The following is a 22,846-nucleotide window of genomic DNA, read 5'->3' as shown; positions in this document are numbered from 1 at the left end:
ACTGCACCACTGTGCTGCTGGGTTAGGCTCTGGCTCCCACAACCCCGTTTGGGACAAGCAGTTTTGGACAATGTGTGTGTGTTTCTGACTGTCAGAAATTGAACTTCAGATGTTTAAATGTTAATTACTGAAAAACTTAAAAAGTGGAAGACAGCAGGCAGTGTAACGGGTAGAGCCTCAGAGATCATCAGCTTGAAGTGTTCGGGTAAAAGTTGTCCAGCGGTATAAAGGGGTCAATAACTGTAAGTAGCTTAACGTGATAAGTTCCCTTGGAGAAAAGTGTCAGCTGAATGAATAAATGCGTGATGGGGACACGTTCAGCTGGTGTGGTCTTGGTGCGCTCCTTGCAGACATCTCCCCTTCCGAAGTCACTGTACTGCAGGGTGAAGACCAAGGGTCCTTCTTGAAGGTGGCACAGCGAGTAGTGCTGCTGTCTCACAGCGTCTCGGTGGTGTGCGTGCACATGGGTTCGATCCCTACCCAGTATGTGTGGAGTTTGCATGTTCTCCCCATGTCTGTGTGGGTTTCCTCTGGGTGCTCTGGTTTCTGCCCACAATCCAAAGACATGGTGTTCAGGTTCCCCCATAGTGTGTGAGTGACAGAGAGAGTGTTCCACTGATGTATGGATGAGTGACCCAGTGTAAGTAGTGTATCTAGCAGTGTAAGTCACCTTGGTGAATAAGATGTGGGACTGGTAACACTACATAGAGTTCATTGGAAGTCGCTTCAGAGAAAAGCATCTGCTAAATAAATGTAAAGAGAAGAGCACAAAGCTCTGTGCTGATTCCTTATTCCCTCCTCTGATGGCTGTGGATTTTGGACGCTGTTACCATGCACAATGAAACAGTCTGGTGTGCTGCAGACAACATGGTTTCGAGGGTCTCTAAATGGAAAGCCAGTGCACTAGTGTCCATGCGGTCACCCCTGAAGCGTGGAAAAAATCATATTTTCAATGCCTTCCATGGCGCTATGAAGAGAAGCAATAAAATAACAAGTAGAAGCAGTAACATAAGCGTGTGGCGTAGAGGGAAACGTCCATTTCCAGGTCTTCTGCAGAGGTTCAGCCAACAGACGGAGGCAGGTGAAGAAGTGCTACTTTAATCTGAAGTTCTCAAAAGAGACAGTGAAACAGACCGCATGCGGTTACATAACGAAGAACACACTAATTTACAGCGTCCCGACAAACCCCCATTTGCAGACGCGTCCTGCGTTGTGCTTGCCTGTGCTCTACATGCTGACGGAAAACCCGTCCAACGTTCCGCTGTTGCCATGGCGACTGCACACTTCCACACATTCCATTTTCTGTCTAATCCGTCTCGTTCGCTCTGGTCCACAACCAGATTTTCATCCAACAGCCCTTCGAGCGTGCGCATCTACCTCATGGACCAGTGACAAAAAAGACCAAAAAAAAAAAAAAAAAACACTTTGTCTGTGAAGTCATTTGTTTTTCTTGCATGCTTTTCCTTTGACATCTCCTGGAAAATAAAATTGATTAAAAAGAAAAAAAAAAAACACATACGCACACACGCACTGTGTGCTTCAAATTATGCCGCACAGTGCGTGTCATTAGTCTGAAGCCCAACGGAGGGGGCCAGTGTATCCAACAGCAATTTTTCATAATGATTAACTCGATTAAATGAACAATAAAACAGCCAGAAGGCTTGAGAACGCGACGCCGGGCCTCTCATTTTCTTCCGCGGCGGTGCCTTCGAAGATGAAGCAGAGCAGCTTTATTTTTTCTTATTTACGATGTTGTTGCAGATCCAGTTCATGCCGTCCTGCCGGAAAGGAACACAACACACACAGGAGGGGAAGATGAGGGAAATTAATTCACGGGAGCGACGCGGAGGCCTTGCCTCCAAGCCGGAGGCCGACGACATCGCCGCAGGGCTGCGTCTCCGACGAGGGGCGCGTTCGAAAGCCGATTGACGAAAGGGCATGTTCTCTTAGGAGAAACAAACCCAAAAATTATGCAAACTTTCGAATCCGATGTGGGCGACTCAATTAAAACGCGTCGGCTTTGTGTGAGTATTTAATAAACCTTTGCTGGAAAAAAAAAAAAAAAAATCAGGCAGGATTAAATTGCCCTGCAGCACTTCCCTCGTAATATTCCATTGTCTGTATTTTAAAACGGTCATTTTGTTGCTGAAAGAAACTTAAATATCGAGCTGCATCGCAAAATTAATCCGGATTAGAAAGTTTCTTGGGTTTACAATGCAAGCTAACAGATAAACCCTCTATGCATTAAAACATTCATCCACTATAAGGATTAACTATACATAAGCAATGGAGAAAAACATCTAGTATTAGAGAATCATCTGGGACAGTCAGTAGGATGATACCTACAATTATTTACCCATTTCTACAGCAGGGTAATTTTAGTGGATGAATTCAGAGTAAGTACCTTGCTCAGGGGTACTACAGCTGGAATGGGATTCAAACCTGTGACCTTTAGGTCCAGAGACTGACGCACCAACTACTACAAGATCCAATTGCACTAGAGAGGTTAGAGCCACATCCTTGTGACTGAAGGACTTGGGTCCTCATCCCTGCTCCTGCTGTAGCGCTGGAACAGGGGTTTGGGTTTGTCCCCTGAATTGTGCCACTGGAACTACCCCGCTGTGTAAATGGGTACCTGATTGTAAGCAGAGCGTTGTCCAAGCCTAAAACTGGATGTTTCTTTGGGTGAACACACACACACACGTCAGCCGAAACCGCTTGTCCCATGCAGGGTCGCGGGGAGCCAGAGCCTAACCCGGCAACACGGGGCAAAAGGCTGGAGGGGGAGGGGACACACCCAGGACGGGACGCCAGTCCATCACAAGGCACCTGAAGCAGGACTCGAACCCCAGACCCACTGGAGAGCAGGACCCAGTCAAACCCACTGCACCACCCTGCCCCCGAAAAGTGAAGGCTGAAATAATAATAATGACATCTTTTCAGTACATTACTGCAGATTCAAAGGATTCACACTTTTCCAGGGATCCAATTGTTTCTCCAACCCCGCATTTCTGAGTCATTTATAAGATGCTTTTATGCCGGCAGTCAGTTCCTCGACCGACCGTTCGCTCAGAGCGCACGGTTGGGACGCCGACCTCGACCTCGACCTCGCCGCATCGTGACTGTCGGCACAGACGGTGCACCTGGGGCTCGAGACACGGCAAATGCCTCCTGGGTGAGGATGTAAATGGAAGCGGAGGTCTGACTTTGAGTCAGCGCGGTGATTCAGTTATGGAGACACCTTGGAAAACCATTCGATAATGGTGAAGGTTAAACTGCGAGCATTGACACATTTTCCTGTCTTTTTAAAGTCGGCGGATTCATGTTTGGCATTTATATTTTATATTTGTTCTGATTTGCTGTGTAGGAACTGTACGGAACCTCTCATCTTGAGATGTTTGTAAATGTCATGTGGTTTGCAACAATTTCTTCTTGATTTCTTTATTTCCCTGCAGAGCCTGCGGTGACCTTCCGCCCGAGGAGCCCGATCCTTCTAGTATATAATATATGTTTCATAGGAGCCCTGTTTTCATACTGTCCTTCACCACATGCCCCTTGGGTTTGGCCTGTGCCCGCTATCTGGCGGGTCTGGGGCTCAAGCCCCGCTTGGGGTCGCTTGCGGCGGACTGGCGGCCCGTCCTGGGTGCGTCCCCTCCCCCTTCGGCCTTGCGCCCTGTGTTGCCGGGTTAGGCTCCGGCTCGCCGCGACACCGCTCAGGACAAGCAGTTGCAGACATTGCGCTGCATTGCACGTTGCCCTCTGAAGAGCTCTAGCGCCCCCTACTGGTGCCCACCTGCACTCCCTCCCCCGACAGTGCAGAGCAGGCCTGGATCTGCCACTGGCGGTCGCGGTACGTGTGCAGATTGAGCCCCTCGGCGATCTCGCTGGCGGGTGATGCCGTAGCCAGGTCCTGCTTGTTGGCGAAGACGAGCAGCGGCACGCCCTTCAGGTCCTCCTCGTCGATGAGCTCGGAGAGCTCCTGCGCAAACCAGACAGAGGGCAGACGCTGGACCAGCCGCTTAGGCTTCCAAAGGCTGGTTTCTGTACCACCTGGATTACATGCTGGACCAATCGCTGATGCAGGACCATTGAGCACTTGTGTGATGCTGAATGGGTCTGGATAAAAACTCCTCTGAATTAATGAGGAAAAACCGAGAGTCACTCTGGAAAGAACTGAATAATAATAATAATAATAATAATAATAATAATAATAATAATAATAATAATAATGTTCTGCTGAAATTCAATTGCCATGCTTTAAGATGGTAATCAGAGGGCCCTGGTTCACACCTGCTTTCGTACCCTCGAGCAGGTATTTTATTCCAGTGAAGCTACCTTACTGTATAAAGATGCAAATAGAAAATGTAAATATAGCATAGCAGTTAGTGCTACCGCCTTTGGATCCAAATATTGTGGGTTTAAGTCCCACCTTGGGCTGTATCATTATGTTGCACACCATATTGCACTGCATTTCATGCTGCACAAATAATTTATAGTCCATTGCACATTTGTTTATAGATATTTATACATTTTGCTTTTTCGTCATATATGCATATATAGATTTTATATACATTTTTACATTACAACTGTTATGTCAGACAGCTGTATAAAACATTTCACTGCACGTCGTACTGTGTATGGTTGTGTATGTGACAAATAAAATTTGAATTTGTATAATACATTTATTCATTTAGCTGATGCTTTTTTTTCCCAAAGCAACTTACACTGTTAAGGTACTTATAATTATTTATCCCTTTACACAGCTGGGTAATTTCACTGGAGCAATTTAGGGTAAGTTCCTTGCTCAAGGGTACTACAGCTCGAGGTGGGATTCGAACCTGCGACCTTTGACAGCAGCTCTAGCCAATATGCCACCAGCTGTTCTATAATAGTGCAAAACTGACATTTTAAAATGCCTTGGACAAAGGTGGCAGCTAAATAAATGAAAATATTAATAGTCAGGTAACTATTTACCACAGTACTTTTAAGACTGGAGATGACTGCTAACATTGTGCCGTGTGCAATACTGTCGTTGGTTTAGTCACTGCTTGTGTCCACTGATGTGCGTGTCTTGTGATCTCACCTGTCCCGTCTCCTCGAACCGCTTCTTGTCTGCGCTGTCTATGACGTAAATCTGGATGGAAAGGAGGCCTTTAGAAACGAGTTCGCATCCATTTCTGGATTCATTAGTCGGTGATTATTAACGCACCGCAGAGACAGCAAATCATGGGGGGGGGGGGGGATGCCCGTCGCTCACCAGCAAATCTGTGTTTTCTAAGTATTTCTTCCAGAAGGAGCGGATCTTTCGCTGACCCCCGATGTCCCACACGTTTAACTTCATGCCGTTGGAGGCCACGCTTTTAATGTTGAAGCCCTGAAGGGTGGAGGGAGGAGAGGATCAGCGAAAGAAACAGAATCGCTGCTGTCAGCTGTGGAGTGGTCAACGTGTGATTTTATTTTTAAAGCGTCCTTTCGTGGCCTGTCTACATGTCTATAGGTTAAAATATTGTAACCCCATCTGTCTCTGGGGTTTGCGTTTTCATTCGATGTGATGTGATTTCTCACCACTTCACAGAGAAGTGAAAAAGATCAAGGCTGTGGTTGGGAGTTTATCATAATGGATTATTTTCATAGCTGCTGTGTTCAGTAAATGGCCAACGAAGAGGGGAAGCTGTTGAATTTACATTTCTTCATTTAGCTCATACTGAGCTCCAAGGTGACTTACCCTCCTTTACCCATTGATACCGCTGGGCAATTTTAATAGAATTTAGGGTAAGTACCTTGCTCAAGGGTACTATAGAAGGAAGTGGGAATTGAATCTGTGACCTTTGGGGGTCCAAAGGCAACAACTCTAACTACTGCTCTACCAGCTGTCCTTGAGTAGTTCTCCTCAAGTTGGCCATCTTCTAGTTCTACAAAATGTGCTGATGTCTTAGTATTGACTGTTTTTTCTATTCCATATTAATCAAAACTTAAAAAACATTTATTATGATGATGATGATTATGAAGAAAATGGGTGCCTTGACAAGGTGTCAAAGAATAAAGGGATCCATATCTGCTTTGAAGGAACAAGTGAGATGCAGCAGTTGAATAAATGAAATACATGGAAACTGACTGATGAATACTGAACACATGAAGCCCATTATGAAGGACTGTATGTGTGACCGATGATCTGGGGAGCAGCTATTGAAGACCAGACATCAACAAACTTCATCACTAGATGAGGTGGTGCTGAAGTTTATGAGTCCAAGCAGCGATGGCCAGGACAGATTGGAACCAGACGGTGTGAGAGAAGAGAGCTATTTTCAAACCAGCCAAGTTCCCTCAGCTTAGGGGTATATATAAAAAGCACGGTACGACCAGCTGATGATGTATGGTGCGGCTGAAGCCCCATCTTCTCCACAAAAGCAGGCCAAGCCATGGTTTGTGGAGCAACCACTTTCTCACAGGCTTCAGGGAACATTGTTAATGATGGCACATTTTTAGTACATTCCAGAAAAACATCCCAGTTATGTACGGTCTGATGCTCATTTGAAGAAAAAAAACATTTACTGAAAAAAGAAAGGTGACCATGGAAATCAGATATGGGATTTATAAGCCACGAACTTTCCTTTAAGTGTTTTATTTTCATGGCGCTTGGGTGTATTTAAGCCTACCAGTCCCTCTCAAATGGGTGTCGCTATAACGTGTGTTATTTTGTGTTTTTCTAGCATTCTCCTCCATTGCCGTGAGGCTCCCTCACGGTAAGAACTTGTGCCGAGGGAACAGTGCACCTCTGTTCATGAACCTGGGTGCTTTGCATACACAGCGATTAGGGTAGCTAAAGATTCAAATAAATACCTTGTACCATTTCATAAAATCCCTCTTACCACCGTATGTGCAAGTAGCAGTAGGTGGTCACACCATCTACTGCTTCTTTCTTATATTCACTTGGCTGTATAAATGGGTAAATCATTGTAAGTAGCTTGGCACATGAATCAAACCATCTAAAGTGCTTCTGAGAATATTATTATTATTATAATTATTATTGTTGTTGTTGTTGATGTTGGTTCTAATTACTTAAATGGAAATTATTATAATAAATTTAATTGTATGGCACAAAGAATGGGGATCACTGATTTTGTCCCTTTATGTATCACATTAAAAATATATATTTAGAAATAAGAATCACTGAGAGTTTCAATACTTTTTTCCCCAGATTTGGTGGAATTTTTCCTTGGTTAAAGTTTCGGAGAAGGGTTGCATTTGCATTGACATTTTTATTTCAGCCAGTCGCACTGTGCCACACGTTGTAACTTTTCCTCAAAGGGCAGATTCTGTGCAGTCAACGCCACGGTCTCTCCCCGAACGAGAAGCACGTTGTGGCTCTCGCCACTCGCCGCAGCGCTGAACTCTTCGTTCCCACCGTCTTTCTGCACGCCAGCCGAAAGGAGTCACGGAGCGCCACCCAGGCCGCATGGAATTTGTACTGAACAAAGTTATTAAGAAAATATAACGGGACTGGTTTTGGTAATTAAATATGTATCAATGGTTTATTAAACATTGATAAAATTTAAACAATAAATAAGTGACGGAAACATAAATATACCACTGATTAAATTATTTACTCAATCAAAGCCTACAAAAGACGGAGTATGTATTAAATGTAAACACTTAATGAAACGCAGTGTAGAAAAATTGCAGCATTATAATAACAAACGATTGCAGGCATTCCTCCATGTTACACCGTTATCATGGTACGCTTTTGCTGACCTAAGAAGTACTCAGCAAGCATTCAGTGCAACTTGGTTAAAGCATGGAACTCACACACACACACACACAGCGGGGTCGCGGCGAACCAGAGCCTAACCCGGCAACACAGGGCGCAAGGCTGGAAGGGGAGGGGACACACCCAGGATGGGGATCAAAACATGGTAAAAAAAAATCACCGATACAATGGGACCCAGCACTGACAATGACTGTTTCTAACCATTAAGCTTTGGCCAGTTGAACCACACTGTAACTGAGCCTGAACCATCAACCCCACCACATTTACACTCTGAGCTCCAGCTCCCAGCACTCATTACGTCACGGTTACATTGTCCGACAACCAGAGAGCCGAGTGAGTTCTCAGAGATCACCCTCGGATCTCCGGGCCGTTTTGGATCTGGGCCGCCCAGATCTCGTGATGTCCTTGTTATGGCCCGAGTGTGAAGCTGCTCATGCCGCATGACGTCAAGTCACGCACGTCCAACAAACAGCACATTTTCTGCAGCTGGTTTGAGGCCGATCGCACCGCGAGACCACGGCTGTCCTCCCTCACCTGCGTCGGGGTGATGGTGTGGACGTCCTCGGAGGCCAGGCTCTTGAGTAGGGTGGTTTTGCCGGCATTGTCCAGGCCCAGAAGGACAATCCTGAGCTCCTGTTCCGTGGTGCCCTTGAGCTTCTCGATGACGGAGAACAGACCCTGGACCAGAGAAGAGCTCAGTACGTGCGGCCCTTCCTCATTCCCGCTGCCAGCATTGCATTTTCATTTTGTGCATAAATCAAAATTTGCACAAAGAAGGAAACACTGATCTGGCTGAAGGACATATATGTTCAGTACAATCATAAAAAAATGACAGTGAACTTCCCATCATACGTTTCTCCAAAGAACTCAGGGCTTTGGTGCAGGTCCTTTTTTTAAAATAAACTTTACTTCTATGACTCATAGTCTCAGAAAGCTTTATATTCTTCAGAAACAACGTAATATGTCATATAATTTGAGAATGATTTTCGGAACAGTCTTTCGCCGTTATTGTATTTAATCAAAGCGATGTTTCTGAAAAATCATCGATAGAGCGCCTGAACATTTTGTTATTTCGTGCCACCTGTTCCAAAGGCCGCCTGCGACGTGCTGCTTATTCCGAAATGTTTATTTGCAACAAACTGTGGCCGCTGGACCACTGATTACTGTAATGAGATTAATGGAGCGAGGCCTGCATTTGCGAGGCTCTCACGGGCAATTACAGATTTAACGAGAGAAAATAACCCCACGGAGCCGCAGCTCGGCCGAAACCGCGCTGAAATATAATTAGCAATATGAGGAAAGAGGTTTTCCTCTGAACGAACTGGGGAACGCTCACAGATGGAAAAGGGCAGCTTCAGAAAACCAACAACTTCTCAGGAAAGCCAGGTAGGAAGCCCAGAAATGTGACCGTTTACCGTGATGCCCGTGACAGTCCACGGCGACGCCTTCCTGCGTTGCCCTCAGAAATACAGAGGGACGTTAGGAATGAAGCTGCGGAGTTGCTGATCAATGTACCCCCGTCAAGGAGAAACGATTAAAGCTCCAGCGAGTCCCGAGTACATACCTTCTGAGCTTCTCCCATCGCTTCTCCTGCTGCGCCAGGGTCAGGTGCAAGAGAACACACCTACATTCTCTGATGAGTCCCACAGGTGAGCACGCTATCCAGGTCACTGGCAGTCCAGTCCAACGCAGACACCCAGCGTCTCTCCACCACCCCCCGTGGCCTGGATGCAGAAAGCTGAGGGGAGTGAGGGGCGGAGCTGGCCTTGGCTTCTGTTCCGCGGGAGGGGTAGGCTCGGGATTAGGGGGCCTGAATTAGCAGCCGTTGTCCATCTTCCACTTCCTCCCGCGTTAGCGACTTACCGCGCCAGGATTATCCCTGTTCAACCTGCCGCTCAGGAAGTCACATGGGCCGAGAGACCCAAAAAACAGCACTTTCCACATTACCTTCGCTACTCGCCTTGTGGGAGCTGGAATATTTGGGCTGTAGGAGAAAAGTGATTTCACTTTTTATCTGTGTGATCATTTAAAAAAAAAAGATCTCCGATGGGCCATATATATATATGTATATATAGGGTTAGGCTCACTGTGACCCCGCTTGGGACAAGTGGTTGTGGACATTGCTGCTGGTGCTGTATATACTGTATACATATATATATAATATATTAAATATAGCTGTATAAATGGGGTTTGGCCTGTGCCTGCTCTCTGGTTGGTCTGGGATTCGAGACTCGCTTGGGGTGCCTTGCGATGGACTGGCGTCCCGTCCTGGGTGTGTCCCCTCCCCCCTCCAGCCTTGTGCCCTGTGTTGCCGGGTTTGGCTCCGGTTCGCCGTGACCCCCGCTCAGGACAAGCGGTTGTAGACAATAGATGGTTGGATGTATAAATGGCTAAATAATTTTAAGTAGCTGAGCACATTGTCACTTTGAAGAAAAATGTTGGTCAAACGAATAAATATAACTGTAGCAGTATTTCAGTAATACGCTATTTACTGTATTCAAATCAATGACATGAATTCTTAAAAAAGTGATCCTCTAATGTGAATCTGTCAGAAATAAATGCACAAGCACAGTCATAATTGCCTGTCTATGGCCGTGTGCTCTTGGATGTGTCTTCTAGTGGGGGGCTCAACCTGTCAGATGCTTCAAACTGTTTTCCTCACATGTACTGTGCCTTCCGCTCACTGACACAATGGCCTTCCGCCATCTTTTCTAGAACCTTCTTCTGACTTGAACCCCAAGCCTGCCGGCCCCACCCGTCGTGTCCTCCGCCTCGCCGCAACGAGGAACACCTGCCGCGGATCAGGGGAGCGGAGCGAGGACAGGCTCGGAACCTAGTTCAGCCTTACTACTCGCTCGCGGCTCTCTACGACTTGCGCTCTTCTCGTGACCTTCCCGTCCTTGTTCCCGCTCCTCGCCCTCTCTCCTGAATCCCAGTTCCCTCCTTGTATCCCCGACCTTTCGGCTTGTACTTTTGACTTACGGTTTTTGGATTCTCCCGTTAACGACGTTCGCTCCTCGGTGACTCACGCCTGTATTCCTGACCACGACTTTTGGATTATCCCCGATCTAGGATGCCTCGGCTCTGCGCCTGGGTGCCTGGCGACTCACTTCCCGGTGAGAACCGTGACACCGACAGGGCCCTTCCTTCCTCCTCTTACGCGCGCGTCCAAATGCAGCCGAACCTCGGCAGAAACCCAGACCGACAAAGAGCTGAAGCGATTTAGATCACAACTTTTAATTTCTCGAAATTCAACATCACTAAGTTGGCTGTACAGAAACATTCATTGGAACTCAGCTGTTGGCCGAATGCGTTTACACATCAATATTTAACAAAATAAACTTCAGATATCCACACTTTTATACATTCACCACTTTTATACACTGGAACTGCTCCTCTCCACCAACAAATGTGAGTGCGATCAAGGTTATAACATCAATGCAACTCCTACTGCCACTTCTAAGGCCGCTATTTCTCAAATACAAAAACACAGCACACACTGTTCCGAGCGAACGAAGCCTCCGTATCTTGTGTCTGAATCCGATCTTGTATGTGTCCGCAAATTCTGGTGAGTAAATAAACATACGAAAGCCTTGAGCATACCATCACAGCGCATAAAATTCAGGAATAAAGGTGCAAGAAGAATTCCTGTCTGAATCACACGAGTATTTAATTTGCATCTTCTAGTAACAGATTTGCATCTTGTTAACTAAACACATAGGTGACATGTTATATGTGTTATGCCTGTGAAAAGTAAGCAAAATTATGCAAATTTTGACCCATCTCCCAATGACCATCGCCTTGGGGGTTCATCGAATGGGGTGCAAGGGTTGGGTAGAACGTGATGGACGCTCACCAGGAGTTTCTGTGAGACATTGCGGCGGTTATTGCGTTTCGTCTGTTCCTGGCCTTGGTCTGGGCTGCGGGATCACAAGAAAGCACGTTGAAGATTTTAATGAACGTGCTCTACACAATGTATAGGTCTGACCTGTCTGGATCAACATGCTAACCTGGATGATCTGTGTCTTTATCTTTACCTGTGGGCTGTTTCAGAAAGCAGTGAGTGAGTTTGACACCTGGGACTTACCAATTTCACGCTTCAGGACGCACTTCATGGCGAAGATGAAGATGAGCAGAATGGCTCCCCCTATCACCGCGCAGATGATGATGAGGACTGGATCATTTGTATATATGACATCTTCAGTGCGTCGTTCACCGTTGAATCCAAGGGCGAGAAAAGGAGCAGGATTACCACGAAAGGCAGCACTGGAAACAGAGGCCTTGATGAATGTCATACGAAGGAAGAGAAGCCCACCAATTTCTACTGTCCCCGATGACATGTTTCCACATGTATTTTGGACCTCGCAGCGGTATGTTCCCTTATTTTCCCACAGGAAGTTGGTCACCGAGAAATTACTGATTTTGGTCTTCATCAGGAAGTTGTCATCCTGGAACCAGTAGAAGGCCTCAGTGCTGAAGGGTAGAGTGTGGTAACAGGCCAGGTCGAGGCTCCCCCCACTGAGCACGCTGGTGGAACTGGTGTTCAGGCAGATGATGAAGACCTGCAGAGTCTTGGTGACTGGTACAAAATTTTGACAGACATTATGAGCATCAATATCCATATTATTACTGCCATCGTTCCTTTTTTTCAACTTATGCCTTTATCCAGGGTTAGGTAAAGCTGCTCCGCTGGTATTGTGGATTGGGAATAAGGAGCTGCTTAAAATTTTGCCCATTAATATGGTGGAACATTTCCCAGGAGTAGTCTAGGATGTGTAGGGTACTAATACATATAGAAAATGGTAATTGTCAAATGTTACAGATCCATCCATCCATCCATCCATCTTTACAATTAATTGTATGTTACTAATTGTCCAAAGCTAATGCTGTACGATGACTTGATCAAAGGTGTCAGCTAAATGAAGAGGAATAAAAAGTTAGAGCATCACCATGTTAGGCATGACTTGGAAGGATCTGGACTCTTACCTACATTCTGTGCTGTTGCATTAGTACTTTGTCCTGACTGGTTCTTGTTTCCATTGCAGGGCCATTGATTATAGCCACAGGGGTCACTTTGTACTACTGTGGACATGAGGGGTGCGTAAAGGTTGACTTGAAGAAGCCGACAAACAGCGGAAAATGGAAAACGGAATAAAGTCGCTTCCTTACATTAAAAAAGTCATTTCCTGGGTGTCTGTGGGAAATAAGATGAAACTGCCAGCCTTGTTAAACACCATTTTTACTGTTGCCACAGAAAGAAGGAGTTCAAAAAGCATCAAAAAAAAAGGCACTTTTCCAAACTATGGAACTTCTCCTTATCTGACTGAATATGTTCCCTGTCCGGAGGTGGAACGCCTTGAGGCCGGCTGGAGAAAACATCGGTACTTACTTCTCAGAAGCAGAATGGTCGTCAGCCACAGAAGAGGGTCACAGGAGATCATCGTCCTCTTGCGAAATCTGCCATCGTTAAATTTAAAAAAGAAAACTAATAAAAGCAGCTGAAGGCTCACCTTGCGCTGATATTCACCAATACGCCTTCCTTTAATATCCATATTTGTGCCATCGTCTCACCGGTTATGTAAGAGAAATTGCCATTAATTATGGGTTTGAAAACAGCTTTTGTCATAGTCTAAAAAAGAAACTCTTGATGAGAAAGTTCCTTGAAAAATTACATGGTGACAAAATGACTATGCCCAGAAGACTCGTCTACATATTTTCGAAAATTAAAACTATTTTTTGATATATTAGTGATTAAAAAATATTTTACTGGAGAAAACTCCTAGTGAAATATACTTCTATCAAAGGGTTTTACTTCTATTACTTGTCCAGAAGCTGCTCTTCAGTTCAGTTCACTTTCACTATCATTTTATTCTGATATATTATCATATTATCAATTTAAGAAAATTCAATTTCTACAATTCACTGCATTCCCTTTCATGACTTATTCTAAAGCAGCAGGAATCAATTAATATTATCGGGTGTTTTTTTTTGCACATGTTCTAAGTGTAAACAGTTACAAACTGCAGTTTAAACATCAGTTACAATAAGAACATCGAGAGTTGTTATGCTGTGCATTTTCACAGATCTAGCCCAATAGGAGGGCATTACACTTGTGACACCAAAGTATATTTTGTGATTTTTATTCAACAGACACTTTTCTCCAAAATGACTTCTAATGAACTCTATGTAGTGTTATCAGACCACACAACTTATTCACCAAGGTGACTTACACTGCTGGATACACTACTGACAATAGGTCACACATCTATATATCAATGGAACACACTCTCTCTGTCACTCACACACTATGGGGGAACCTGAACTGCATGCCTTTGGACTGTGGGAGGAAACCAGAGCACCCACTGGAAACCCACACAGACAGAACATGCAAACTCCACACTGACTGAGCAGGGATCGAACCCGCATCCTCTTTCATCACTCCAGGGCTGTGAGACAGCAGCGCTACTTGCTGTGCCACCGTATCCACAGAAAGGAACATGATAAAGAGTTCATGTCTCAGAGTAACCTGGCAGAAATCCGGTAGCCATACCTAACACTATCTTCCATCCATCTGTTATGAATAACTGCTTGTTTAGTGCAGGTTGGCAGTGATCTGGAGCCTATTCCAGAAACATAAGGTGTGACACAGGGTACAAAGTGGATGGGGAAACAGTTGAGGCACTCACACACACCTCTTCACACAACATGGGCCAATAAGAGTCACCAGCTCACCTGAAACATGTGTCTCTGACTGTGGGAGAAGACGCATACAAACACAACAAACCCCATACAACCTGAACCAGATTTAAACCCATGCCCTAATGTGCATCTTGGGAGCTGCAAGACACCTGCACTATGTGCTAAGCCACCCTAAAGCTGTGTTTACATGCTATCCATATGCGCAGTTAAAAAATTCTTTTGGTACCAGCATAATACTAATTACATAACACAGATCAGTTAAGTCACTGTTACATTTTACCTTGCTGAACACGGGTCACTCTGCTGCCAAGATGGTAGAGTAAGTACTCCTCTGGAACAGGAAAAAATCATTGTTGTACCTGGCCAGACTGTGAGATCTTTGAACTTCAGAAAGACAATATTACATACTCATATCGCTACGGCAATGCAAATCAGCTCACATCATAAAGGGGGTTGGAAACCCCACATATTTCCATATGTTTGTACTGGAGAGAGTTTGACCTCAAGGCCAGCGGACAGGATTAGTCATCATAACACACACACACACACACACACAGACTTAAACTGAGCACTGCAGACCTTGTGACTTGCACGCTGCAGATGGTTGCTGTGGATGGGTATGAGTGGGCAAAATCAGATCAGCTGTTCTGTAAAGTACAGGACAAGCCTCTTTCTCCTCAGTCTGTTCTTCACTGTAATCTTATATATAGTAAAAGTATCTTAACTGTATATACATTTACGTTACTTCATTTAGCAGACACTTTTCCCCAAAGCAACTTCCAATGAACTCTATGTAGTGTTACCAGCCCACACACCTTATTCACCGCGGTGACTTACACTGCTAGATACACTACTTATACTGGGTCACTCATCCATACATCAGTGGAACACACTCTCTGTCACTCACACACTATGGGGGAACCTGAACAATATGTCTTTGGACTGTGGGAGGAAACCAGAGCACCCAGAGGAAACCCGCTCAGACACGGCAAGAACATGCAAACTCCACAGAGACCGAGTGGGAATCAAACCCATGTCCTCTCGCACCACCCTGGTGCTGTGAGACAGCTGTGCTACTCACTGTGCCACCCAATATATAAAACTATGTATATGAATTGATTCAAAAACAGTAACAGGACTCTGTTGAACTAAAATTTGAAATCCAGGGATTTAAATAACAAGGAGATATTAAAGCTAAAAAAGTTTTATTGTCCACCAAAGGCAGACAATTTGCTTTGACATCACCATCATTATAGCAGCCAACATAAGGAATACTATCACACTGTTTCAAGCTGGGGGGGGCGGTGTGTTGGCGCGACAGCACAGGGGGGTTTAATCGGGTCCTGTTTTCTGGTGGGTCTAGGGTTCGAGTCCCGCTCGGGGTGCCTTGTGATGGACTGGCATCCTGTCCTGGGTGTGTCCGCCTCCCCCTGCACCTTGTGTTGCCAGGTTAGGCTCTGGCTTGCTGCGACCCCACTTGGGATAAGCAGTTTCATCCTGTGTATGTGTGTGTGTGTTTCAGTCTAACCTTACTAATCGTCCACAGTGCTCATGCTGTTTTGATGGGAAGACATTACAAGAGGGATGAGGGGTCATCGATGACACATTTTTTCCACTAAATAGATTGACTAAAGATGCCACTGTGATGTGCCTGCAGCCTGCTTGGAGTTCCATTAGTAAGTACAACCACTGTTTTGGCAAAGTTACTTAAATATTTCCATTTGCCAGAAAAAAAAGGAAATATTTCTTTTCGGTTTGCTCAATAAATTCTCCCTGAAGGGAAAGCAGACGTTTTACAGGCCAGTGTGTAGAAGATGATGCGAAGCAAAAGCATTCGGCCTTGCTCTCCGCTCATTTTTTCGGGGGAAAGACTGTTAAAAACCTTCATTTTATTAAAATGTACCGTGCTTACCCTACCAATGCCTTCAGAACGATAATTCCAAGAGGAGTAAGAACCCTTCCTCGTACCCCACCAGCTCTCATAAAGATTTAGACGGGAAAAAGGTAAATATTGGCTGAAGGATAAATGTGCTCTCGCTGTTACGTCTCATTAACAGCGCAATCCACACAATTACGTGCACGTGCGTGTTCGTCGTGGTGTCACAACGGAAGGAAGCCGTCGGACCCAAGCGCGGAGCGCCGGGGTTCAAAAGGGGAATCCAAAAACTGTGGTCACAAGACAATCCGAGGGTAGCCGATGCACGAACGTCACCAGAGGGACGACCCGAAAGCCGTAATCTGCGACACAAGCGGGAATTCGTGGAAACCGTGAGGTCCAGAGAGAGAAGGGAAAGGAGACGGGAGACCAGGGTTGAGGACGGGTCAAACAGGAAAGGTAAGGAGTCAAGGAGCACACTAGGGCGATGATCAATGCTGAACGAGGTTCCACGTTGGCGTGTGCTCCGGACCGCCCTTTTATGCGGTCGTTCCCCGATCCGCCGCAGGTGATGCTCGTTGCGCCGAGGAGGGTGTGACAACGTCGTCTCTTACGGGACAGCAGTAGCTCCTGATAAATTTTCCAGTTGTAATAAACTCCTTAAAAATAGTCCCTCCCAAAGTTTGACTAATTTGTTGGCCACCATTCAACGTGTCTTGTCCTGCTGGCCTCCTCTCTCTATATAACCTTCAATCTGCATCTAACAGTATATAACTAAAAAGCTGCCAGCCAACAGGGGTGAAATGGGGATGGTGTTTGCTGAGGGGAACACGCACTATAATCCATTTCATGCGTGAATAGACACATTTTTTTCCCACATCCGGAGTGTGTTTGTCTCATGTCTGGGATGGAGCAGAAAGCGCCCTTGAACAGAAGTTGAAGAGTCATTACTTTTACTTCCATAACCACTGGATGGCAGCACACTGTAATTTTTATGTCCTAAATAAAAAGTAACTAAACAGTTTTGAAGAAACTAAACAACGGAGAAGACTTTAATGCAGAGATGCTGTATTGGGGAGAGAAATAAAGATGCGAGAGCGGAGAGACGATAGAGATGCAGATTATGCACCAGGGGCTCATACTGGGCACCTGGATCATCAAACTGGATGTCAGATACCTGATGGAGAGCCGCTGGCAAAACTCTAAATATCTTTGATGTGCCAGAGAAAGACTCCCCAGATCTCCAACATGCCCTCTTGTGTGAGTGCAATGCGGTAGAATTTACCAGAGATCTTCTCCGAAGGGACGTGGCAAAGCCAGGATGCATCTTTTATTTATTTATTTTTTTTTTCCACAGACCAAAGAACACTTTGTCTTCCTCCACAGTGGGTGACAATGAAAAGCTCTCTTTGTTCACATTAAAAGGTTGATTTATGTTTTTGCAGTTTTTTTTTTTTTTTCCTGTTTCCATTCTTGCTCTGGGGACACAAGGACAACGGACTCACGTTTCATTGTGCCACCTCCTGGGTTCTGCCCCTGGGCTGGCACTTCTGCGGAGAGCCTTTGGAATTGGCTCCGGCTCCGTGTGAGTCCATTCCCCCCCTAGGTGACAGGGAGAGGAATTCCCTGTGTCACTTACCCTTCCCGCATTGCCACTGATCGCTGCCATCCGCACACGGTTGAAGCTCTCTGGTAAACGGGCAATAATCACGCCGCATCTGAACACATTGATTTTACTTTTAGCGGCGGGACACATTTCTTATCCCCAACAGAAACAAAAAACAGATCAATTTCAATGTTCTATTCCATGTGACAAAAGCCTTCAATTCAGATTCAATTTAGAAATTGTCGACACATCTGAGCGGTCTGCTTCCCTATCATGCCGATCGAAATGCCAAGACAGGAGCTGCATGATGAGGGACTAACAGAATGTAGAAAAAAATATTTTATTATTGAAATACTCAAACAGAAAATCAAAGCACTAGTAGAAATTAATGAGAGAAATACCCACATGCCCTGCCAGGAATTTTTGAGACTATTATCCGTTTAACATTTAAACATTAACATTTCAAAATAAAGTACATTTTCTACTACTGTTATATTATGGATCCCACACTTTTATAGTCACAGATTAAGCGCGCACACACACACACACACACACACACTGTCTGAAACCGCTTGTCCCAAGCAGGATCGCGGGGAGACAGAGCCTAACCCAGCAACATAGGGCACAGGGCTGGAGGGGGAGTGGACACACCCAGGACGGGACGCCAGTCCATCGCAAGGCACCCCAAGAGGTACACAAACCCCAGACCCACCGGAGAGCAGGACCCGGTCAAGCCTGCTGCGCTGCTGCACCACCGCACCCCCCTCCAGATGGAGCACTGAACAGAAATTTTTTGCTGTCCTGTGAAACACTTTGCTCAAGGGTACAACAACAGTCTACTTTGATGGATGTGAAAATACAACCTTACAGAAGCGAGACTGCATTCTAAACCACATGCTGACTGACAAATGGTGGCGTAGAGCGAAAAAAGGTCCTTCTCTCGTGACTTAAAACAAGGATTTTTCATCATGTTTCAGGCTCTGTAGAAGACAACCTACACTGATGTTTTCCTCCAAGCAATTTTATGATAATACTTTCAATGTATCAAACACAACAGGGCTGTGATGTCCTTCAGGCACAAGCGTGTAAGTCTGACGGGCGACCGATGACAAATTCATCACCCTCAACGTGCTCCACCGCTCACACATTCACGCTCAACAAGCAATTTAGAGCCAATGACAAGTTACCAAGACTAACTTAATATAGCCCTAGTGTGGTGAGCCTTCTTAGGACCTTTGCAATAGGTGAGCAGTGACTTGGGTGCGGTTCACACCTCTTTACAATAAATCATTGCACTATACAGCTGTGAGGTGCTCACTTATCCTCTTGGAATATTGTACCTCCCATACTGTGCTTAAGACACACAACCTTTCCTAATTATCGGAAATTGCTGAACCAAGATCTAGGAATTCATCCCAAAATGTATAACAAATAGAAGTTTTCAAAACTGTAGATTCACAAAATGAAATGTTATGTTGGAAGTCGTCCTCTTCTAATACGGCAAAACTCAAAGACTATTGAACTGACAAGCAATTAAACAATCGGTGATCCCATTCAGGGGCGACGGCCAGCCACCCTGCCACCGGAGTGTTATGACAGTGCTGACTTGTGCAGAAGAGCACACGGCCTGCCAGTGGCTGAAGGAGGATCGGCCCCCTAGGGCGCAGTGCTCTGCGCTGCCGAAAGCAGATTGCTCATTCTTGGTCCTCTGCCCAGCAGCCGGCTTATTAACAGATCGCAGTGCAGCGTGGATGCGGACAGTCGCTTCTACACCGTGCAAGTACGAGCAGCGGTTGAAATATTCTACATTATGCTCGGGCCACAAAGACGTGCAGATTTTTTGTATCTCTGTTTCCATCTTATATCTGATGTTCATGTTCTTCAACACGACGGTGATGTCACAGCAGACAGGAAGGGGGCTTTCGCCTGCGCTGCCATCTGGACCGATCGTCTCCCCTTCGTCCAGGGCTGCTGCCGGCACAAGGCAGACTCCCACACCGGCGTATGCGCCATTTGGCTCCGCGTGTGATGGATGCAAATTTATTCACCGTGGTGAAGATATGAAAAAAATCAATTTGGGAAGTCCTTTGAGGGGGAGACAAACTGTTGAGTGGCAGTAAGCAGTTTATTAAATCTCACACAAAGAAGCTTTTGAAAAACACATCATTTGTCTGTGGATCTGGCCTCCCTCCACTCTCTTTCCTGTCACGGGGCTGTAAGTTTAAGGCAGTCTGACACTCGCTGTCCTAGATTGACAACTTTCCTCATGCTGACATTTCCTGTCAGGCGGGTGGACTCCCTGGGGCCCTTTGTCTAGTTGTGCGAAGAAAAACAGTCAAGCTGATCTCAGAAGAAGACAGCAGCATTTGCAGAAGACTGACCGCATATTGCAGAGCTCAGCAAAGTGTTCAGCCCACAACTGGCAACATGTTGTTGGCAAAAGATGAGCTGTACTTCTGAATCAGCGTTAGCATCAAAACACATTTATCTCCCTCACCAAAAAAAAAGTTTTGTTAATAACAGTTTGAGTTTATGTTCTAAAAAAAAAAATTACCCAACTGTGTAAATGGGTAAGCTTGTAACTGTAATAACTGTAACCTCAGCATTGTAAGTTGCTTGGCAGAAAAGCATCAGCTAAATGAAAAAAATGTAAAATGATACCTCATCTAGATGATTCCAAAGACCAAGTCTAACCCCGTACCTTACTGCTCTGCTAGTGGAGAGAGGAACAATGTTTGTTTATAACACTTAACACTTGTGAAATTTGATGAGAGTGGATTTGACTCTGAGCAGCTGGGAAAAAAATTGTGACATTACTAGAGCAATGTGTGTAAACACGGTCTAAACCTCTCAGGGGAACAAGCAACCCAGTGAAGTTCAAATTTTGAGGAAGGAGAAAAACAACAGCAACAAAAAGAGAACCTGCCACACATCGGTGAGCTCACCCTGGAGCTCATTTAATAGCAGCAATAATGCTTACCTCCCCATGGCTGTCCTCACTCCTGTAAAATAATGGATCTTTCCAGAATGATTAAATCAGCTCTAAAGTGACGCTTAAGCCATGCATCGGTGCAAGCATCCTAATTCTTTATGTTAACTTAGCATGGATCAATGATGAAACCATGCCATGCACTCCTGCAGGACCCCCCTCTGTATGCTGATCAGATAATGCCACCCTGCACATTACCTTTTGTAAGAATGTTTCTGTGCCCTTAATGATCCTTAATGATATCCATAATGTCATCCTGTGAGACACACTGGCACTTAAACCAGCAACTTTCACTCAAGGTAGTCAGTGCTTATAGAAATAAAGGACTCGGTTCATCTGAAATGCCCCCTATTGCCCACCTCCTCATTATTTTCCTCATATGTTTGCAGTATATGCCATTTGCAAAATTTTCATTACTTTTTCACATTTATTTCTATTCTATTTACCCCATGCTGTTTCTGCATAGATTTTTTGGTAATTCGCTCATAGCATGTCCTGGGAAGTAACCATGACAACGGGAAGACAAACTGTCATTGAAACTGCTGCCTTATACATTAAAATGGCTGGGTCCATACCGACAGACCAGCCCTTTAAATGATTTTCCCAAATAATGACAGTACATGTATATTGTTAAATCTTGTAAACAAGTGCATTTCAACAATAAAATCTTGCCTTTAGATTATAAAGCCTAAGAGACAACCTGGCCATTTCTAGTATAGCATTTTTAGGAATGTGAAACCAAGAATACACAGTACCCTGAAGGAAAGACAAGAGAAGAAAATGGTCCTTTTGTGGTCCAAGTTACAGGTTACAAACCAACAGCCATCTACAGACAGAAGGTCATGTCACCTCTGAAACTGTGTAGCAACAGGTTCAACCTGTGCTGGATAGTTTCCTTCACACACACACATCCCTTTGACTTAAGGCAGCCATTGCATTGTAACCAGAGTCTCTGATTGATTTCTATTGATGTAGACGAACACATACTTAGACATAATTATACTTCCTTCCGTTGAGTGAATCATAAATTGGTTCCTTTAAAATACCATCCCACGCAATAGAAATTAATACAAATAACCCATCCAAAAAAAAAAAAAAAAAAAAAACTGCTAAAGAACAGAAAAGTGCAAGTATTGTGTGTTAGCAACTGAAACCTATGTAAAGGGTTGCAACTTATAACACATCCATTTTAAATTATTCATCAGCTGCCTTATCAAGTTTAGAGTGATCCGGATGTATTTGTTATCTCGTGACAGTCCTTTGAAACAAATACCAGCTATCACAAATAAAGAGATAGGGTACTAAGTTGCATCTTTGCACAGGACTGATATAATATCTAGCGAAATGCTCACTAAACCAGCACAACTTGGGTTTAAAAGAGTCACACTCCAGCTCTACTGAAAACTATTTCATATCAAGTGCACTTGATTCTCACAGCTCTGCAAAGACCACGTTTGTAAGCCTAAGGTTAAAGCCGCCAATCACCATTGTCCACTTACTATTCCATAGGACTCGTACTACTGTGAACCGGGTGTGGAGGCCGAAGCGTGTATATCCATGTTGATGAGGCTGAAATAAATCAAGGAAATGCCCACTTTCCTGCATTTGTTTTATTGTGGAAAACTTGGCTTTGAATCCAGGATCCAGGATTTGAATCCATCACCTGCAGTGCCACCCATGATGGTTACCCTGAACTGGACAGGTTAAAATTATCCAACTATATAAATGGGTAATTTATGTAAGTAGCCCAATACTTTGAGTGGCTTTGGAGAAAAGTGTTGGTTACACGAGTAAAGGGCTGAAGGGCTGATGGCAGGGAATGCCTTTTCTCCCAGCACGAGATAGGATTTGAACCTGAGTACAACACTAACTACTCCCAAATACACACCTAGAAGTTGATGCATCTTA

General features: G+C 44.9%; 2 protein-coding genes across 3 annotated transcripts; both read right to left on the bottom strand.

Annotated features, from left to right (window-relative positions):
- Positions 1–988: 988 nt before the first annotated feature.
- On the bottom strand, positions 989–9,505 carry LOC108936785 (ADP-ribosylation factor-like protein 3). The gene is made up of 6 exons (XM_018756349.2): positions 9,333–9,505; positions 8,303–8,446; positions 5,258–5,374; positions 5,084–5,134; positions 3,794–3,979; positions 989–1,778 (listed from the first exon to the last, which is right to left on the bottom strand). The coding sequence occupies exons 1-6, from the start codon at positions 9,348–9,350 to the stop codon at positions 1,731–1,733; spliced, it is 564 nt and encodes a 187-aa protein (XP_018611865.1). The 5' UTR covers positions 9,351–9,505; the 3' UTR covers positions 989–1,730.
- An 869-nt stretch (positions 9,506–10,374) lies between these two features.
- LOC108936805 (uncharacterized) lies at positions 10,375–14,832 on the bottom strand. Of its 2 annotated transcripts, XM_018756382.2 has the most exons (7): positions 14,748–14,832; positions 13,158–13,225; positions 12,755–12,850; positions 12,084–12,347; positions 11,856–11,966; positions 11,625–11,688; positions 10,375–11,333 (listed from the first exon to the last, which is right to left on the bottom strand). In XM_018756382.2, coding segments are annotated over exons 1-7 (675 nt in total). In that variant the 5' UTR covers positions 14,819–14,832; the 3' UTR covers positions 10,375–11,332. The 2 variants fall into 2 exon arrangements, with proteins under 2 accessions (XP_018611898.2, XP_018611897.2); XM_018756381.2 differs by having other exon boundaries at positions 10,375–11,688.
- Between the last annotated feature and the right edge of the window lie 8,014 nt (positions 14,833–22,846).

Source organism: Scleropages formosus, chromosome 13 (genome assembly GCF_900964775.1).
Source record: "Scleropages formosus chromosome 13, fSclFor1.1, whole genome shotgun sequence".
Classification (NCBI taxonomy): Eukaryota; Metazoa; Chordata; class Actinopteri; order Osteoglossiformes; family Osteoglossidae; genus Scleropages; species Scleropages formosus.
This window is presented reverse-complemented; position numbering and strand designations above follow the sequence as displayed.

Excerpts from the sequence above, each read along its gene's own strand:
- LOC108936785 (XM_018756349.2), bottom strand. Across the intron at positions 5,375-8,302 it reads ACACCATCACCCCGACGCAG|GGCTTCAACATTAAAAGCGT; the intron begins GTGAGGGAGGAC and ends TCCACCCTTCAG. Across the intron at positions 3,980-5,083 it reads GGTTCGAGGAGACGGGACAG|GAGCTCTCCGAGCTCATCGA; the intron begins GTGAGATCACAA and ends TGGTTTGCGCAG.
- LOC108936805 (XM_018756381.2), bottom strand. The coding sequence starts at position 14,818 with ATGATTTTTTCCTGTTCCAGAGGAGTACTTACTCTACCATCTTGGCAG. Across the intron at positions 12,851-13,157 it reads GACCATTCTGCTTCTGAGAA|TAGTACAAAGTGACCCCTGT; the intron begins GTAAGTACCGAT and ends TCATGTCCACAG. Across the intron at positions 11,689-11,855 it reads CGTCCTGAAGCGTGAAATTG|CCCAGACCAAGGCCAGGAAC; the intron begins GTAAGTCCCAGG and ends GTGATCCCGCAG.